Genomic DNA, 21,135 nt, shown 5'->3' with positions numbered 1-21,135 from the left:
TCCACTGATAATCCAAACTGTTATTCCATAGTAGTAGGTCACTGCCAGCACATATTCAGTCAAGTATCATCACACATTCATTTCTGAAGATGTTCAAATACTTTGCTTAACTGAATATGAATGAATGGATGAACAGGTGTTAGAGGATAAATATAACTATTAGATCAGCCAGAAAATAGGCCCCAAACAAAACCGAGGTAAAATTATTTCCTTTAATATTTTCAAAGGGGTGTTGTTTGTTTTGGTTTGTTTTCTAGCTGAAAAGCAATGTTTTGAAATGGCCTTCTGGGACAAAGACACCATGGCTAATTATAAAATGGAGATTTGGTAAGTTAGTGGAAAAGATTAGGTAACACAGCTACCTGCAATAACAGAGAACGGGAATTACCCAGAACGGTCTCTCTGCAGTTCTGTGCTCCTACAACATACCAAGTTGGCAGCCCTGGAAACTGAAAAGCTCTGATTTTCCACAGCACAGACTGCTCTGTCCTGAGCTGCAGGGGCAAGAGTGGAATTCAGCATCAAAGCTACTGACCCTTCTCAGGTGAGATGCCGACAGCAGGACAGTTGATATCTGTCCAGTGGTGGAGGCTGTGATGTGGAACTGGGAACTGAGCCAAGGCCTTCAATTCTTTCATGTTCACACTAATGTACAGTCTGTAGATGACAATAATTTTAGACTTGATCTTTATTTGAGGAAGTGATCTGCAGGTGGATGGCTAGATAGCTCTTCATTAATTCTGCTAGCTACTCTATTCCTGGGTAAAAGCAACAAATTGTTTCTGCTGCTTTTCCTCTTATTGAACTGCTGATGTTTCTCACCCTAGACAAGGCCACCAGACTCAAATCCTTCGAGCTTTTGCATGTGAAAATAAGAAAGGGACAGAGCTTCACCAAGTAAAGCTGGAGAAGATGTAGAAATTGTGAGAATCTTGGTGCCCCAGACACAAAGGGGTCATATGAGCTCTGTCCCTCTTCTATGGATTTGGGGCTGGACTAGCACTATTTGAGCTGCATTCCATCGGACATCTAAAGAGATGGAAGAAGGAACAGTTTTACACTGGTCTGCCAGAGTCTGTCAAAACAGGGATCTATAAAAATTTAGACATTATTTCCCTGGGATTGCTCAGGTCTAACTCTTAACACAGTCCTGAAGGAAAGACATGGATTTGCAGCTGTCTGGATGGGGTAAATACTATTAGCTATGACAAGTACAGCTCTGCCTTCTGCAAAGACCTCTGTGCAGATCAGCACACACATGCAAACTGAGATTTGTAAGGATGAACTGAAAAGCAGTTTCACCCTAGAAAAGGCCCCAGCAACAATTGTTTGGTGGAAGCTACTTTACTGACCATATCACATAAAACCATCTTACTAGTCTGCAATGTTTTCTCTCTGACTGCCAGCTCTCTGTAAACCCCCTCTGGGCTATGAAATCAATCCCAGGCTAGTTCCTTTCCTCCCTCACTACTGCAAAATGTGCTGCAATCTGAATTTTGGTCCGTGGCAGCTCCCACACAACCCTCAGGTCATCAGAGAGTCTTCATAGAGACAAGTGATTGGCCCTTAATAAATATTTGTGCTGATATCTGGATTAGGATCCAATTTCCCTATCCTACCAGCTGCATTGGCTTTTCAGGGCTGTGAAAAAGCTGTAAAGTCTTATTTTTGTCACTAGTTTGTAGGTCTGACTCTGTTTACCCACTGAGAATGGATCCGTTGAGTAAGAAGGTACTATTTTTACATAGGCACCTTTCAGAATAGGGTGGTAATTTAAGGTCTGTTGCTCGGAGTTTCACTAGTCTTACAGCCAGCTGTTTCCCTTCAAACCGTTCGCTACAGAAGCACAAGGGTACAGCAGTCATGTCGTGACCGCATGTCAGATATACTTTTTTATGCACTGAACACACTGGGGGAGATTTTTTCAAGTCAATGACTTTCAATGGGACTTGGGTTCCTAAATGTCTTTCATGCCTTTGAAATTGTCCCATGGGATATTCAGCTGACAAGCAGACAATCTGTACAGGTGCAGCAGCATTCCTCTCATATCTCCCAGCAAAACACCCTTCCCAGCTCCTACTACATTCTCCCTGTCCAGCAAAGCTAATAAAAAGCTCCTTCCTTAAATCCACCTCTTCAGCCTTCAGTGTCCTTCCTAACGCTCCCACAATTTCAGGGTTAGCCTTGAGGAGGTAGTACACCAAGTAGCTGTCCCAGAGGCACCAAACTGAGTGCCCTGTGTTTGCTGTCACCACTCCAGTCTGTTGAATTTAGTCATCCACAACTGCCCTCATTCTCCTGACGGGATGCAGCAAAGACTACGAGACTTGACGCGTGAGGACTGGAAGCCATGGCACAGCAGCCTTGAAGCAGCCCTGAAGCAGCCAGAGTAGCCAGAGGGACAGATGGAGAGTCCAGGATTAAAAATAAAATCATGCTGTAGGGAAAGGAAGGGACATGTGCAATTTGGAAAGACCAGAGCAGTCTTCTGTTGCATTAATCCTGCACCGATGCCATCAGCCCTTCTCACTCCTTCTCTGAATCCCCAAAGGCCACACTCTGCAGGATCTAGTTTCCTATGCATGTCCTTCCCCTCTTCTGCCCTCTAAAAATACTCTAAGCAGCTCCTTCCCAGAAGCAAAGTGCTGCCCAAGTTTCACATCCCCTAACTTCAAATCCTTGGTCCCGATTCCCTGCACTGGGTCAGGCACACATCAGAAAAGGGCTGCTTGAGGAGTGGCAAAACACTCGTGACCAGACAAATTCAGGCTGCAATTCAGGCTTACCAGTTCTCAACAGCTAGGGAATCTGGCCCTAATTTTGAAATCCTAATTTATACCACATTTTGCTTCGGTTATTGATGCCATCAAATAAAAATGAAAATTGCTCAAAGTATTTGGCACTCTTCACACTTCTCTTTTTTGCAGTAAATGAAGCCAGGGCACTAGCAGAGCAGGAGTTAGTTGCAAGAAAAATAAAAGAGATCCTGCTGCTTAAGAGGGGGGCCAATTCTACAGCAGAAAAGTTGATGTCAATTTGTGCTTCAAAATGAATGGGACATCTATTACCCTCCAACTCCTTTCCATACAGCAGCAGAGAAAAAGTAATAGAAACATGTTTCCCAAACAGGGGAGTAAAACTTTGCACATGACAGTAACTTCAGGACTTCTGTTTGTGTAGGCCTCAGATATATGATTACAGCAAATTCCCTTCTCCTGAGCAGTGTATTTCTTTTAGCTCTTCACTCTCCTTCACTCGCCCTAACCAGCACACGCAATTTATGTGAGAGCAACTTAACAGAAAAGACTTGTTAGCCTGGAATATTAGTTGATCACTACAGACAAGCTTGTGTCAAGCATGTATCGATTCTAACTCCTGGTTTTGGTTACTGGTTCATACAAATTTTCTGAAACTTACATTTTTCTGGAAAATTTTTTTCCAGGTGGGGGTCTTTGGCTAAGAAAGAAAGAAAGAAAGAAACTGGTTCAGGTGATTTTGAGAATAAGGAAGGTGAAATATATACTTATCCAATTATTAAAGTGCTTTGATCTTATATTAAAAGACTTAAGCTCCAAAATAAAGAGGAGCAGAAAAGTGAAACAACACAACAACAGAAGAAACCAAAAGAGAGGGTCTGATGTATAAGTACATTGCAAGTATTCAATGTGGTTTCATGTCTCTCTCTTGTTCAAAAGCTATTATATCCTGCTCATTTGGTCTAAAATGTGGCCCTTCTTGCTTGACTCCTACAAACACATCAGAAGGTACTTCTAGAGCTCCTGTGCCCCTGCAGCATCCGCCGGAGCCAAAGAGAGATGAAAATGCTCGAAACTTCTGAGAATTGTGTTCACATTTATTTAGATGCCTAGCTTAAGGGGCCACAACTGAAAATGTTGATTCCAAGTATTAAAATGTTAGCGTCATTACTTAACTGGTGCCCTGCTGAAATTGTGAAAAGACATCTTAGGTAAGAGAAGGGACACAGGCTCCCCTAAGGATACAATATTGCCCATTTTACGCAAATGGAAAATTTGCCGTGGGCTCAAGAGGGCCACTGTCAGCCACAAAGTGCTACCTTGGAGAAAGCTGCAAAACGTATTAACACAGTTCAAATTACTTTTTTTTTGGCTGTCATGACCGAATTTGTTGCTTTTCTGTAATTAGTAAATGTTTTAAAGTAAGAGCATTGCAATAGCAGGATGTCATCATAATTATCACAGTTTACGTTACAATTGTATAATACTATAATAAATACACACTATAATAAATTTACCCCAAATTTTTACTCTCAAGATAGTCTTTTTTCTAGGTAATTCACAAAAATAAACTGAAAAAATATTTTTTAAATCTTTGCTTCTATGACTGAAAATTACCTACAGTGTTATCATTATCATATATTCATGGATATACTCTTTGCATATACAATACACATGACAAATACACACTCGAAAACAGAGGTTTGCTTCCTTCCATTCCATTCCATTCCATTCCATTCCATTCCATTCCATTAAACTCTCCACCTACCCGTCCTCTAGGCCTGTTCTTTCGTTTTGGAATATCTTCTTCCAAATCCTCTTCCTCATTCACTTCATCTGCATTTTCATCATTTTCTGAAACCCTCTGTGGTTGAACAATAAACAGGAATGGTTAGAAGAAAAGAAGATGACACATACAACCAACTGCTGATCTTTACCACAGAGACTGTAGGTTATTAAATTACAGTTGATTAATGATACAATGCCAAATCAGATCCCAGAACCCCTACCTCTTTCCACTAAAGCAAAATTTGCTTTCCCTTCCACCCTCAGTTCTCCAGGGAGTTCTTATTAAAAAATACCACTAGTATCAGTCAACTACAGAAAAAAGGTTCCTAAGAAATAACAGTGGCATCACTGAGCACCAATATCCCAAGACCACACAAGTATTAGTATGCATAACTGCAGGCCATGTCTGGGAAATTGTTTCCAGGATTTTTTTATTTTGGTTTCTTGCACCTTAAATTGTCTTGTTTTCCTCTGACGTTGACAATGCACTGTAAGAAGACAGAAATTGGTGTTTCTCTCCTTGGCAGCTCACAAATTTATTTGTTTAGCAAAAATAGAGAAAATTCCTCCATATATTCCACCATGTTTAGTGGATCTAGAAAGTAACGTCTTTCAGGGCTTACATCACAGGTACGACTCCGTAATCTGGAAGCAGGGGTCTTGCTGCATGAGAATGCTGAGGAAGTACGAGTCTCATTGAAGTTAATAGGAACAACAGCAATAGTTCCTTTAATGAATTATTTCATAGGAACAATAATTCATGACCTCACATAACCGTGAGATGCCCAGGCCGGGGAATTTCAATCTTTTTATCTTGATCTTTCGAAATGTAACCTCTACAGAATCAAACACAGGCTGGCCACCCTGACAACATGCACAAGTCAGACATCGCACGGACAAAGGCAAAACGAAACGTCACAACACAAATGTGGAAAGAGGTCCCATTGAAATCCCCTCAATCCTTGACATGCCTGCTAGAAAAACAGAAATGGGCCCCAGGCACTCCTGCCATTCATGGTGTGATGCCATTTCATAAGGGACTACCCTTTCTAAAAGTAACGTCTCGCTTCCTAGTCTGTCTTTCTAAAACAGTTTCCCAGCCCTATGTACTTCAGTGCAGCTAAGCACCAAATCTTCTTCTCCTGACAGATACTGCAAGTTTGAGAGGGTGGTGAGTGGCTGGGACTGAGGTGGGAATTACAACTATGTCTATCCCACCTGCTCAGTCTCACCATCACTAAGGCTGGGCCCTTTCAAGCTACAGTGCAGAAGAGCATGCAAAGGCACAAAAGACAGGCTTGCATTCTCTTATTTGTCATATGGATAAAAGCCACTGATGATTTTGATCTGATACAGTCTAGCTGCCAGGTGCCAAAGTACACACTGAAATCTGGCTACTAGTAAAGGCTTCGGCAATTGTTGTTGCACAAGAAAGAACAGCAAGACATGCCTTTCGCATCCATTCTGATCAAACTAGCATCCAGGTGACAGGTCACAGCTACAGCAGTTTAGCTGAAAACCTTTTTGCATATTTTTGCACCCTGTCCCTGCGCTGCAATGTCCAGACTTGTGTCAGTTCCACCTCTGAAGTCTCTTTCCTTGGACTGCTGCTGGGAAGCAGTTGGGAGCTCAGATCGCACAGCAACATCCAAAGGCACTTGTAAATCTCATAAGAATGCCGCACCATGAATTCTTATGACCTTGGAAGCAGGTATAAACAGAGCTTTAGGGCTCTCAGCTTAATAGACCCAGATACACTAGTGAAGGAAGAAAAATGGAGCAGGCTTCATGCCAAACTTTTCCCCACTCTATGAGCATGTGAGGCTTCCTCTTTGATGGTGTTCTTTTCCCTGTGTAACTGGGAATGGGAAACCTAGCTTTTCTGCCCTTACACGTGTGAAATTTCTAGCAAATAGACCAGTAGGACTGAGCTCCAAGTAATACAGATATGATGCCCACGCTCTTCTGTTTCATTTGGCATGGGGCTGCCCACTCAAATTTTTACTAGTTTTAGGTATAGATGCAACATGTTGTTCCTCAGCCAAAACTACCAAGTCTGACACATTGCCAATGGCTCTCGCTAAAAATCACTAATAGACTCATAGCACAATGCTGTTTCAGCACCACCAAAGATGTGCTGCTGCTCCCCCGGGAGAGGCCCACTTTCCTAGTGATTTAAGATGTCTTTATAGTGACATGCACTTATATAAGAACCCTTTATACTAGCTGAATTCCTTCTATGACAGACCCACAAATGTGTTTCTACTTTTAATTGTTAAAGGATGAAATGGAATCTTGACAAATAACTTTCAAACTATAATGTGTGTGAAGAGGCAATATTTCTCATACCTGCATCACTAATAATAACTGAGATTATTAAGATTAGAATATTTTTAATTCTTTATTTTGCTTGTATACTTCCTGAAGGCTTCTCAGTATAAAAAGAAACAGGCAAGGTAATGACATGCTTTTGTCTACAGTCAGCAGCTGTGAATCCAAACCCATGTCCAAATTCACTTTAAATACAAACTACTAAAATTCAGCTTATGGTTGGGACCCATCTCTTGCCAGTTTTATATGTAATCGTCTCATAATGCTACAAAACAAATTCCAACACAGGAGCTGTGCAGAATGCAGCCAAATGACCGAGATTCTTGTGACAGGAGAAGTGTGCAAGATCCTGAGTTCATTTTGAGCATCACATTGTAGCACAATGGTTTGATAACATTTTGACAGTAGAAAGACGTAACTATCAACAGATGCACTGTTCTGCCACAGGACAAAATCTGCTAGGCTTAGAGACAAATCATAAAATCCAGCCCTGCTGTCAGGGCATGGGGCTCTCCTTTACCTGGATTTCTTGTATAGTGTCTTCCTCTTTAGTGTCTGGTTTTTTCTCTATTCCCTCTCCACGCAGCAAGGCTTCCAGAGTTGTACTTTCTGAGGTGAATCCATCTTTTTTCAGAGGCAGATCAACTTCTGAAACACAAAAACACACTCAGTGTATGTGTCTCCCCCAGACAGCTAACAAGCAGAAGGACAGAGATGACAAGCAGAAGACTTCTATCTTGAAGGAAAATGCTTCAAGTTCTTTTAACTGCTAAGGATCCACAGATAGGGTTCATTTCTGTCTTGCTGAAAACCTGGTATCTTTTCACTTGCCATGTTTGCTTACAGGAAAAAAAGACTGGACATATTGTATCAGGAGGAAATAAATGGGGAAGAAAATCCTCTCCTTTAAGTAAACTCCCTATGCTTCAACTAAAACCAGGACTTTCTAAGATACTGAAATAAAAAATATGAAGATTTGATCTCCTGAAGTAGAAAAGTAGTTTAATGCAATTTAGCATCTGGCACAGTTTATACAGCATAGCTTCAAGCAGCATTCTCCTACACTGGGGCATGATCCACACATGGGGCAAAGCAGAAAGTTAGCGCGTGGGGCCAATGCTGAGAACTTAACCTGAAAAAACAAAGGGATGTGTCTTGAATTTTCATGTAGTATTGACTAGATAAAAATCTTCAGTGTGTTTTAAATTGGCTTACACCAATGAAGCAACACCAGTCAGCACAGCTACGAGTGCAGAATCTAGCCCATAAAACAGAACAACCCCCAGTGACTGCAGGAAGAGCCAAAGGCTGGCTCGGGGGCAGGCCTGGGGCACGGCACCACAAAGACAGTGCGGGTTTATGAGGAAGGTTGGTGCAACTTGCCACACAAGTGAAGCAACAGAGCCTTATTCCCCTTCCAAATTCTGCTACTAGATTATGGGGCAGTGCAGCAGACAGGCAAATGCAGCATGTTAATTTCAGCAAGATGTTAATACACACCTAGCAAAGAGTTCACTTGTCCTTGTAGATCCTGGCCTCTACCCGACTCATGCAGGGGTTCATTCAGAGCAACCGTTTGGCAGGGAGACATCCTCAATGTCCCTCTACCTGACAATGCCAGGTATGGATTTCTCAAGTACATCCTTCCTTCTAAAATTAATTCCTTTATCTAGGCCAATAGATGTATAAAGTAATAATGTACAGGACTGATGCTCACAAATCAGCATCTGATGTCCTTATTTCACAGCTCTGTCCATTTCTCAACTTTTAGGACTGTGTTGTGTTCCCCAGTCTGCCTGCAGCTCCCTGCCTTTCTATCACCGTGAGTTGTAAACTCTTCAGGGCAGAAATCCATGTGTGTATAAAGCCCCAAACCACTGCTGCAATCCAAATAATGAATGAACACTTCCACCTGGGACAGTAAAGTATGATCTGTTTCTTGGGGGCAATTGCGTCCTAGGAATATGTTTGTTCTATATATGAAAAACTCTAAGCCAGCAAATGATTCAGGATCCCTGATCAGTGCTTCCACAACATGCTTGCTCAAGTCTTCTGAAGTGAGAGAGCATTGCTCAGCCAATAACCACAGAAAATCCAGCAAAAATTCCAGCAAAAGCTGTTCTATTCATGGAGGGAAAGGCTGAGTACAAACCATTCAGAAAGCTCAAACCACTGAGATTTTCAAAGGAAACTCCCAGGACAATCCACACAATGGGATAGGGTCAGCTGTTAATTGATCCCCCTTCTCATCACAAGTAGGTCTATTCAACGAGGCCTCTGTTTTCAGCATTAAGCTCTGCACACCCACCCCAGTATGTCACCTTCCCCAACTTCTCCCTTACCTGAGCTATAAAAAAGACATAGAAGTCAATAGAGAATCATACAGCTTGAATTTCCCTGTATGAACTCCTAGTACCTCCCTCTGGATGCTAAATCAAGACATTTCAATAGAAAGAAGGGATTTTAGACCTGATTTATGTGCAAATCCCAACACTTGAATCTAAAGTCACTAAGGAACCTCCGTAATCATCTCTGGCTATGGGCTTGACTTGGTTTCAAAGTCCTGTGCTTAGGGGCGAAAGGGCATTTGCTCTGTATTCAGAACCTTGTGGGACTGCAAAACCCAAGGGGTCATCATACAGTCAGCAAGAGAAGAAGCTTCAAGGAAGCTCAAGAGCATCAGAAACAAACATGTCTTCACTGTGACAAGCTATGCCTGTCTCTAGATTCCAATACAGTCAGCAAACAAATGCATTAGAAAAGGGAATAAGCAAGGAAGGGGTGAGGGATAAGTAGAATATACATGAAAGTGAAACTACTCCCTGTTTGTTCCAGAGATATTGAACATTAAGTCAGAGGGAATGGTTGGCTTTAAGGTCAAAGACCGGCAGCTGTCTTAAATAGGCACGTTTGTTTTGTGTGGTGCTGCTACTTCCCACCAGCAACACTCCAGGAGACTTTTCATCCAAAACCCTCAGAGCACTTTTTAATTATTAAATTTAACATCCTACTGACAAGGCGGTGTGAGGTAATACTTTTATTCCCAGTTTATTGATGGGGAGATTGAGTCACCAAGAAATTAAGTTAGTGAGCAGAAAATCCAGCGAAAAGGAACTCAGGGCAGTTGCCTCCCATCTGCCCACTAAGCTTATCGCTATTCAGCTCCCTCATTTTCTTCTCCACTGGTAGCTTCTATGAGTCCATTTTCATTCCTAAGTAGCTCTAGAAAGTGGGAGATGGCAGACACTATCTTATCTGGAACGTAAAGCTTACAGTATAAAAACCTACCAAGGTCCAAAGACAACCTCTTAGTAACAAATTCAATCTTTGTAATGAATTCAGTCCTTCCTGGAAGATGGCTAGTCTGTAAAGACATGGCAATGAATACAGGAAATAATGTTTCCAAGCCACTTTTTTGAATTGTCATAGGTACAGGTCTCCAAAAATCTAAACAATGGTTCAGTTAACCTAGAAAAATAGTTAAACACTACTAGGGATTGTTGAATTCATTTCACTAAACCCCTAATTTACTCTTTCCTATTTAACCCTCCAGAGTTTTCCCACAAAAGCTAGAAAAGTATATTTTTCTCTTCTGCTTGTATCCTAAAGAAAACTGAGAAGCCAACTCAATGCCTGAAATGTAGTTATCACATGAAAGATCAAGGCTTCCCCCAGACCATGGGAACTGCTGTTTGGAAGCCAGGTGGGGTCCGTTCCACCTGCTCATGAATGTACCAGTGCCAGGGTCAGAAGCTTCAAACCAGGCCAGAGAGAGACTCTTCTAGCCTTGAGAAATTAAGCTGTTACCCTACACTTGCCTCTGTTCACTTTGATATTTGTTGTGCTATGCTATGCAGTCACATCAGATGCTGCAGTAAAAGGTACAAGTGCCTGTCAGGCGAGAAAGGCAAAGAAAATAATCTACCCCAATACTGCATTTCACCTTGATCTCTAACAGGTCAGTCCTGAGGGATAAATGTAGTATCACTTCCAGTTATCCGAACTCTGGCACTTCTGGAAATGCACAGAATAGCCCAGCCTTTTCTGAATTTTGAAACAATTTTGCCCTCAATGTTTTCCCACCTGAGTGAGTTCAACAGCTAAACTATGGTTTGAAAGAAGGAGCGCTTCACTTTATTGTTTGCTCCCTTGTTCTTGCTATGAGATGGGAAAAACACAAGTTCCTGACCAAACTTTTTGTCATTTCTTTTTATTCCTCTCCTTTCGAACATAAACTGTCGCAATCTTTTATATTACTCTGCTGTGGGAAGTATTCCATACAGCTTTGTCCTTTCAGACCTCTCTGAACTTCCTCTTACTCTTCACTAATCTTCCCAAGATGGACCAATACTGTACCTGATAATTTCAGATGAAGCCACATCCCCCATTTAAACAAATACATTACAATATTCTTTGTATTACCCCTCAGGCAGCGTCCTGCAGGGTCCAAGCTGCATACTAAGCAGAATTAGGAAACTTCTAACAGAAACAAGCAATTCCTGTAAGTAATACTTTCAGCACACAGGTGACATAATGTCCATCTCGTCGACCATTTACCAAGCACATTCAGATCTCCCCAAGGAGGCCTGGACAGACCTCCCTGGCTACGACGGCTCTAAATAACTTTGTATTATGTGCAAACCTTTGTAGTTTACAAGGCAGCCCCTCTCTCCAGCTTGTTCATTACTATATTACACAGCACTGGACCAAACACCAAACCTTGATGCACCAGCCGTTACTCTTTTTCTATAATGAAAGTTCTTTGCTTGATTTTGTTCTTTGTTGCATCTTTTATTCTAAAAGTTCTGAGCCAACGCAATGCTGTTTCTCATTGGAGGCATATTACATACCAAAAGTCTTCAGAAAGTCCAAGTAAATTGTCAACCCCCTTATGTACTAGTCCTTTACATATCATGTAAAGAATTTTATGAAGGTAGTGAGACGTGCTTTTCCTTGGTAGGAAAAAAAAGTAGTCAGTTAGAACCCCCTATACCGTTTCCCATGTGCTTTACCGCTTATACCTAATTACTGTTTCAATCAATTTCTCAAATGTTCATGTAGAATTTATGGGTCTTTAAATTGTTGAATCACGTCCAGATCCTTTTTAAATACATGTAATGACATTTTCTACCCACTAATTGTTCTAAATTATTTCTATTGTAACTCCTAGTAGTTTGTACCACAAGCTCTTCTTCAGACATTGCAATTTCAGAGAACATAATCTTTATTACAAGTAATAACTACTAGTAAAAGCACTATAACTGAAAGCTTACTCTTTTATAAAAAAATTTTAAGAAGGTTTGTAGATAAATTTCCTTTTGATTAGTATTGCAAATGCAATAGCACCTGGTCAGCGTAGGAGATACAAGAAATAGTCAGAATCATACAAAATGGAAGTGTCAAATCAACAAAAATCATTAATGAAAAATAAAATGTTAGTTAAGAACTCTTCCTGTTTTAATAAACCATGGCATTATTGGTGTCACAGCTAAATATTATGCATATATTATAACTCAAATATGTGCGTGTGCATATAATTAAAATTTATGTTTCTCAACTTGGCAGCGTCCCTTTCATAGTGATTAAATTAACATGGTTATTTCTGCTTACCAGCTGAGTGCAGCAACCTCTCTGTTTATCAAGGTCCTTAGACCGCGGTGGCAGAATCTGAACGAGCACCCACGCTAGCATCATTCCTGTATCTGTTTTCTGTTGAACTGCTGCCTCCAAAAGAAGCACATTTTCACAAATCCTACAATATGGCGGGCTTTTTCAAGTTCTGATTCACCAAAATAGCTGCAAATTCCTGTCCTTAAACATGCTACATTTGGTTTACAATGCATTAGGAGCTAAGCAACTTTTCAGGGTCTCTTTGAAACATAAATTAAAAACAACCATCCCTTTTTCTATACAGTGCAATGTATTTGTTTTACAATGGATCATTTCCATCTCCACAGTAGCAGCTGCCACCCAAGCCATCATCTCTGTGCACTCGTAAGCAGCTCCATTTCCAGTTCTAATTGGGAACAGAGATACTTATTGGGTGAGTTCCAGCATGATCTATCATGCCAGAGACAGCTACTATGCAAACCAAAGCAATCCAGCTTCCAGAAACCCTCTTAGACAAACACTGACTTTCCACATAGATTCTTACATTTTTGTTTCTTGGTGCTGGTTTTTTGGAACATAAAAAGTGCCAGAGGAAACGATATTTTAAGAGTCCATGAAGTGCTGTTTAAGATGGATAAACCCAAGGATATTACCTTAATAACCACTACCCCTTTAAAATCACATAGGTGGTCTAAAAAAGCCACCTAATTCACAGCAAACAGAACTACTGCTGAGTGAACGCAGCCACTAAGCTCATTAAGAGGATGTGGCAGGATGTGTCTGAAAGTGCAGTGCAGTGGCTCAGCAAGCAATTAAATCCCATGACAGTTTAAAATGCGAATCTATCAGTGTCACAAGCGTGTGAAGCCTCAGCATCTCTGCTCTTCCCACCCCCAGCGTTTTATTTATGATGGCGTACTGGGAACATGGGAAGTCAAAAAGATTATAATGAAATATGCCATATAAAAACCAGATTAAGCCTGCTCTTCTTTGGGGAAATATGCAGAGAGAGAAGCTGTCTGTTAGCTGTCGAGTTTGCAAAAGATACCATCTTTTGGGATGGTGCTCTCTGCCAGCAGACAGAGTGCCCCAGGGGAAATGGTGGTGAAAAACCCAGACAAGCAGCATCCATCCATCCATCATATGCTCATCTCCACATCTCCAAGGCACAAATATCGCGTTAGAGTGCAAAGGGTGGGGGCAGGGGAGATGGGATCCCTTAAGAAAGAAAGAGGAGACAATGCCTTACATGGATAGCTGGATTTTGTAGCTTTTCTGTGCGCACACAACCAGACTCTCCTCAGCTTGTTTGCTTGCTTGCTTGTTATGTTCTTGGCCATACAGTGATTTGTTAGCGTCCGTGGAATTGATGCATGCACAGCAGTGACCAGAACCCAGGTATACTAAAGGCAGGACTCTGCAAGTTTTTTCATAAGCATGCCTCTGCCAGCACACCGCAGCACGGATCTTCACTCCTCCTGCGGATCTGGATCTTCAAAAACCTTCTTTCAATGCACTGTCTCCTGCTATCCAAGGGGCAGGTGCTCACATTATTGCTATTCTGCTTTAATCCTGACCTCCCACAGTCCCTGCTCTCCCAGCCTGTTCTCCCCACACTACTGCAATTCAGTACCCATCTGTAGCAAACTTGTCAGTGCCAGTTCTACATTTACAGTTCTCTCCAACCCTGCTCCACAGGACCTCCTGTCAGCCCAGCCCTCGGCCTCCCCTGAGACTAGACTACTGATAACACAGACTCCCACAATGCGTCTGTAAAGCCAAACAAATGCCCCTAGAGACTAGTAAGCATCAAATTCATTTTATTTTTAATCCAAGCCAGGCGTGATAAAGCTGTGGCTGCACTGGAGATTGTAAGGCTACTCCAGTAACTCTTTGCCCCCCCCCCCCAAATTACACCTTCAAACCTCCTGTGTATTATTGCACTCTCGAGGTAAACAGGGCCATGAGGTGAGGACAAGAGCCCAGTCAAAGAGAATGATAAACTGGTTTTAGAAGCAAGACTACTTGAAAACAAGAGAGTATTTGTTTCTTCAGAACAAACTATTTTGTGTGGAAAGAGTAGTTCAGAGGACTATCTGCCATTAGAGTGAAAACTCCTCATGCTGGAGTCATGGGATCCTACAAAGCTCCAAAATGAATCTTCGGAAACACTTGTTGCAAATTTTAGGCACTACGGAGGTTTGCTCTAGGGAGAGCTGAGAGACTGGAAAATCCCAATGTCTCCCTAGCATCTCTTCCTGCAAAGCTGAGAGGCTCATGGTGAGGCTGGGTGTGAGCAGGGGGCAGAGGGAGAAAGTGAAGAGATGGAAGAAGACAGAGGAAGCTGTGATATGGGGGGACTGCACACTTTCACTCTAGGCATAAACTGCAGACAAATCAGAGGATAACTTTGAATTTTAAGATGAGGATCCAATGGAAAGCTTCTATCAGCCCCTAGATAAAATATGTCCCAGGAGTCTGCAACACAACAGCAGGGAGAAATAAGGCTGCAGAAAACAGCAGAGGCCCTCAAACACAAGGTTAAGCATTGTCTAGTTTAACCCATCATCAAAATGTGGACTTTACAAGCAGCTGTATTTCTTTGGCAGACTAGAATGCCTCTATAAAATCTCTCAATAAAAAGAAGAGCCCTCCTGTCGGTTGTCTCTTGGAAGTTCTTTACAGATTTATTTCTCAGCACAGATATAAATCATTGTCACATATAATATGCTGTACCTGCTTCTTAAAGACTACCAAATTACAGTATCAGGCTAAATGCTGGATCAGGTAACTACCCTCAGGGCTCAAATCATAACGGAATATCTCCATTGAATAACTTTATTTTAGCATCCATTTGTGTTCTGATCACTCTTGCATTTGTGTTCTAGACGGGCTCACACTGCACCAGGACTTTTGCAGCACCAGTCAACACTGGAGGCAGTATCAAGCGACAGAGGCTGGGTAACTGCTACAATTTAGAGAAAATTCCTGAGTCCAAAGTCTATTCCACTGGGGCTTGCATCACACTAACAGGGCTGCTGGCCTGTTTGGAGTAAGTGAATAACTTGGCCTACCTACCTGCAAGTGGTCTTATAGACACACTCAAACAGATAGATGGGCCTTTTGACTCATCAGACGAACCAGAATCTGATTATTGTCCAGTAACCAGAAAGCTATCAGCAAACACCAGTCACCCCCACACCAAGCAGCTGGGCCAGTCACCCCCACACTGCGTACTCTGCAAATGGTAACAACTGTACCATTTCCAGATGTGACAGCAATGAATTAAACCACTCATATTGAATGCAAATTCATACATAAACCATGCATTAAAACAGCCATGTTGTAACCTTGCTGCAAATTCTGTGGGATTCTGCATAGCTTCTCCTCCTTATCGAGGACAGTGGAGGCGATACCTTTAGTAACAGATAAATCTCTGTAATGCAGTTATCTCTCAACTGCAGTGCACAAGCATCCCAATTAATTCAGTCTGGGCCTAGCAGAGCCGGCACTAAGCCAGAGCTGATAAACCTGCCAAAGCCAATCTGACTCCTGCAATGATTCTTGGGAGCCTGCTCTGCACTTTCTGATGCTCCAGACTGCAGGGCATTCTTTGCCTAAGTGCAGTGCTTAGCTCTGGCTGGCTCCACATGCCTACATGATGCGGCAGCTCCGTTAATGAAGCCCTTCTAAAACCCAAAGCGCTGGGGAGCAGCAGAGACACCCCACCAGCTCTAAAGGCATCAGCACAGATGCAGCAGGGCTTATTAGCACCGCTCAGCCAGACTACAGGTGTCCCAGTCCTGACCCTGCATCTCTGTCTGCAAAGCTCCCGGTTTGCAGGAAGACAGTGCTCCGCAACCCAGGCAGGCCTGGGAAGCAGGACAGCTGCACTCGTATGGTGCCGTGCCGGAAAAAGGCAGCCATGCCAAGCAGCACTGGTTCAGCACCCCTGGCTCAGTAAACACCAAACCCGCGTAAACCACTGAAGAACAGAAAGGCCACAGCAAAGCGGCAGTGATTTTAGGATGGGATAGGGAACAATCATCGTAGACGCTGCCCTTGGCATCGCTGCTGGCTTGCCACGTGATCTTGTGCCAAACTCTAACAAAGGTACCCTCTGCTTTTCCATCATCTGTCAAACGGAGACAGTCTTCATCTGTCCTCCGCGGTTTGGTAGGGCTTGTTTAATATTCATAGGCATTCGGGCATTCAAATAAAATGCACCAAAAATGCAAGGTGTTCTTACTGGTTCTCGCAAAGCCAGGTTTAAACACTTTTTTCCCCAGCCAAGCAAAACACTGAAAAAGCAAGACTATTTCCACAGATACCAGATCTCAGTGGCCAATTCACAAATTCCAAGGAGTAAGGATAATATTTACTTATACAGTGAGATGCATCTGACAGAAGAAGCTATATAATTGAAAAATGTTATTATAAGAAGGAAGGCTTGTAATAGAAAAATGGCATGAGATGCTAGCAGGTATGCTTTCAGTAATGGGAAAGAACAAAGCAAGTCATCTACCGAGATGCTCAGATCTCTTGCCACAAAAAGGTAAGAAATTCCAAGAGGCCTATAAAGCATTTAGAGAAAAAGGTGAACTCTAGAATTAATAACAGAATGGTAAACAGGAAGATTAATGGCACCAGAGAAAATGCAGATGGTGAAGCCCAGCCTGCAGGCTCAGCAAGACTCCGAAGAGGGAGGGGGAAAAGGCAAGGTGTAAACAAGGTGACCTTCAAAGGCACGGGAATGCCTGCCAACAGGCCAGCCAGAGGGCTTCCCGAGACACAGATGTGCCATCTGGGGTAGGCTGTCTCATGACAACATGCACAAGATTCGTCTATTTCCAAATTTGCAGGGAGGCAAAAGGGGTAGCAGCAGAAAATATGACTATTCATTCAAAAAGGGCAGATTAAATGCACAGGTTGGAAAATGATGCTATCTATTTTGCAAATAAAATACAAAAGAATTCCCTGAATATCCTCACTCAGAAAGGTCTTGTGCCCACTTGTAAAGCCTGCGTACACAAGGCGTGGGGGAGGAGAAACTGGTTTTTACTGAACAAATGTTTTCCTTGAGGGTTTATGCTTTAGGTTTATGGTAAAAAGAAAAAAAAACACCTCAGCACAAACTGCAAACCAGCCCTTTAAACCCATGATGGTGTAAATTTTCCCCATCTTGGCATAAGTCTTTTCACTCCAGATGGCACATTTGGGCTGAAAGCAGGTAAAGATCCCTCTATGTCCAATATCTGCTCTTACCGAGTTCCCTTGCTCCACCTCAGTGCTGAGTTGGACTTTGAATCTCCTAAATAAGCTTTGTGCATGCCTGGGAGATCTCAGTTCTTTACCTACAGTAAAAAGTGGGAGAGAGAAATCTCCTACCACAGTTCTTCAAGGGAGCCTGGCTCTTTCAGATCTGATGCTTAGATCATTGAGGTCAACCAGGAAAATTAAAAAGCAAATGCAATCACACTTTTTTAAAATACATCAATCAAACACCACAGTGGGGCAGTGCTGAGGGGAACAACGCTATCTCTAAATAAGCTTTTTACAAAGTAAACCAAACATTTTGTGCTATGATATCCAGAGGCAAGAATTTTAGGGGAAAACAGAATAAGCAACCACATCACAGCTCACCGTGGAAAAAAGCAGACCCTAGCTGTGGGAGTCCAGTTAGTGAATTCACACACCTCTTTTCCTTTCAGCCTGGCTCAAAGTACATCAAATCTGACTATTTCAGGCAAAACTGACCCATCTGAGATCAGTGCTGAAATCATTGTACAAGCGGACATATCTGAATGTTTTTTTATTCTGGTGGGCTGCATACCAACTGCAATGAAGATATTGGCATGACCTCCAGTTTCACAGTAGCAATCACGAGTGCCAGATGAGCTCAGGCAGCTTGTGCAGCCCCAGCGCTGTGGCATCAGGCAGGCTTGACTCAAGTGAGCTTGCGATTGCTGACAGGAGCTGCCATCACGGCTCTGGACATCAGTACATACCTTTCTCCAGAAAGCCCCACCTTGTAGCTCCATCGATTGCTTTTTGAATAAAACAGGAATGAAGAGATGAAGTACACACCTGAAAACACTAAAGCGGCATTGAGGAAGGAATCAGGAAGAACAAGGGAGAAAAACAGCAAGGTGGAGGAAGGCTATTATATTCCTTCTCCTTACCTACTGCAGCTAAACTTTGGTAGGCTTGTTCTGAAAACTGCCACAGAAAAGTCTGAAAAATGGAAGCTCTGGGCCTCAAATTATGCCTTTTCAATATCTCTCTCCTTTCTCCTCTCTGCTAACAGAGAAACACTGTAAACTCCTAGAATCTGAAAATGGGCCCTTACCACACCTTACAAAACACAGTGAAAATAGATGATAATGGGAAAAGGGGAGAGATAGCCATGCGAGGGAAAAACAAAGTTAAATAGAGAATAGTTGCTCTTCTCTCCTTTCCCACTGCTCAGCTTTCACTTCCCTTTGTTCATCTAACGTTGAGCCAAACTAAGCCAAAGGAGCTGCCGTGCTGGGCTACAAGATTGATGGCTGCAGGCAGACGCCACAGCAAAGAGACAGATGACTGGTCATTTCCCCTGATGCACCGAGAAACATTCATCCTTGCAGCCATGCTAAGCCCATCCGTGCTTCTTCTGAAAACAGAGATAAACACAGACAGCCAGAGGCACCTGAGTGTCCTTCTCCCTCAGAAGAACGCAGTTATACTCCTCTGGGTTCCTTGAGAAGGTCGCTCTGTCCATCCCTGAACATCTGGCTGTGGGATTTTCTAACTCTCTCCCTCCCCCAGCAATCATCCATCTATTAGAGCACAGTGCAGGGCAGAAGAAAACGGTGAAGAGAATGGTGTGACAACCTCATCAATCTACAGCTACATGCTTGGCTATTTAGTTTTCTTTATGCTATTCCTAAATGCGGGGCCGGGGCAGAGAGAATTGCTACTGGTATGAAAGAGTGAATTGTGGTAATGGCAACATGGATTGGAGTAAGTCCTTATGACTATTAAAATGTTGTGCATGTACTAAAGCAGTAGGGAACTAATTAAGATTCAGGATTGAAAGGCGAAACAAAAAAGTTGGATGCACTCTGGTTCCATCTGTAGCACTTGCTGAGAGTTCAGATATACTTGGGGCATCATCTTTAGCAAAGAGAGGTTATTTCTTTGTTTTGCCCATTCAGACATTAACAGACAGCTCCCTGGAAGAATATACTGTAAGCATATTTGTAGTGCCAACCCACAGCAGCTTCAGAGGTACAAAGCACTTAATCCTGACTCCTTTCTACTTAGTTAATAGTGTCTTTGTTTACTGATACTGTCTTGGTCTATAGCATTGCTCACAGATACAGCCTCTGTGCTTCCAGTTCTCCTGCCGTGCTGCTATCTCACTTTGGCAATGAGCATTGCATGGCAGATGTACCCATAGCATCATTTACAAATACAGCATCACTCCAGAAATTCCAGTAACTATGAACCGCACAGAGTAGCACATATCTGTAACTGTGTCATTCACAGGCACTGCACCAAGGAAATCATGAGAAGATAAAAGCATTCAGTATCTCTCAATAACACAATGAAATGAGTCACTTGCTTAAAGTGTTTAAATGTAGTTTTAGCACCCTTAACTGTCTAAGCCAGCTTTGAAAATTTGTCTTTTATTCCCATCATGCAATGCTGTTTATTTCAGGCCAACAACAAAAGGATTTTCACTACAGTTCTGTAGGACATGCACAGGATATTAATCATGACCATATGTGTTCCTAAGACATCAACCCCACATACTTCCCGAAGGCAATCACATGCATCCAGAAGTGCATCATTTCCATCATGAGGAGTAAAGTTTTCATCCTCTCTCCTACATCAAGAACCATAGCTTTAAGTGATGGAAATTGCTGCTCGCTGTAGTCTTTAATGGAACTGTACCTACCTACAACAGCTAAGGTCCTGGCTTTACATTACCTTGTTCGTTTAAGGGGAGCCATGCTCCAAGTGCATCCTAAGTGGGATCTCTGGTCTGGAAGACATTGCACAGAAAAGCCATATCCAACCATTCTGTTCTCCATTCCCCTCCAAACCTACATTGCATCATCCCTCCTTCCCCCAAGGAGTTCATTACTGGGAATGGATGCCATGGCAAGCACCAATAGTGTCAGAATCCTGAAGAAAAAAATACCTGTAATAAACTACTAGGCAATTAAATGCAAAATGCAGGAAATACTGAAATTAATTGTAATCCAGTAAAAACATTCTTAATATCTCTTATGTACAAGATGATTATGAGGCTGTAAAAAGTCTACCCCAGAGAATAGGAATGACAGACTGAAGACTTCCACCCAGACAGGCGGTGGGACGTGCAGAGATTTGGAAGGGGAAGCCATCACACTCTCCATTCTACTTTCAGCAAATGTGACTTGAAAGATTTCAAACTGGACTTTATATTAACATTTATTGCTCATTCCTTTACGTTACACACCAGAAAAATATCACCTGCTATAAATTATATAATACTTCAGACTACAAAATAATTTCATTTGCTATGCATCAGGAGAACAATAAAATTGAATAAAAGGTTTTTTAAAATAATATTTTGAATGCAATGATGTTCTGTAATCTCTCTGCTATTTTTTGGTAACAC

General features: G+C 42.2%; 1 protein-coding gene across 9 annotated transcripts in view; it reads right to left on the bottom strand.

Annotated features, from left to right (window-relative positions):
- Nucleotides 1-21,135, bottom strand: part of DPF3 (double PHD fingers 3) — a 191,656-nt gene that overhangs the window by 83,784 nt on the left and 86,737 nt on the right. For 6 of the 9 annotated variants that reach the window (XR_012764520.1, XR_012764521.1, XR_012764522.1 and 3 more), the window contains exons 4-6: nt 7,396-7,523; nt 4,525-4,620; nt 3,418-3,456 (exon numbers count right to left, since the gene is read on the bottom strand). Coding sequence is in view for 5 of the 9 variants with exons in the window: in XM_075426127.1 (XP_075282242.1) it covers nt 3,418-3,456; nt 4,525-4,620; nt 7,396-7,523 (263 nt within the window). In the remaining 4 variants the exon portion in view is untranslated. The remainder of the gene's footprint in view (nt 1-3,417; nt 3,457-4,524; nt 4,621-7,395; nt 7,524-21,135) is intronic. The other 3 variants (XR_012764523.1, XM_075426128.1, XM_075426130.1) reach the window with 1 other exon arrangement.

The sequence above is a fragment of the Opisthocomus hoazin genome, chromosome 7 (genome assembly GCF_030867145.1).
Source record: "Opisthocomus hoazin isolate bOpiHoa1 chromosome 7, bOpiHoa1.hap1, whole genome shotgun sequence".
Lineage (NCBI taxonomy): Eukaryota > Metazoa > Chordata > Aves > Opisthocomiformes > Opisthocomidae > Opisthocomus > Opisthocomus hoazin.
The sequence above is the reverse complement of the archived record's forward strand: the minus strand, read 5'-3'. Positions and strand labels throughout refer to the sequence as shown.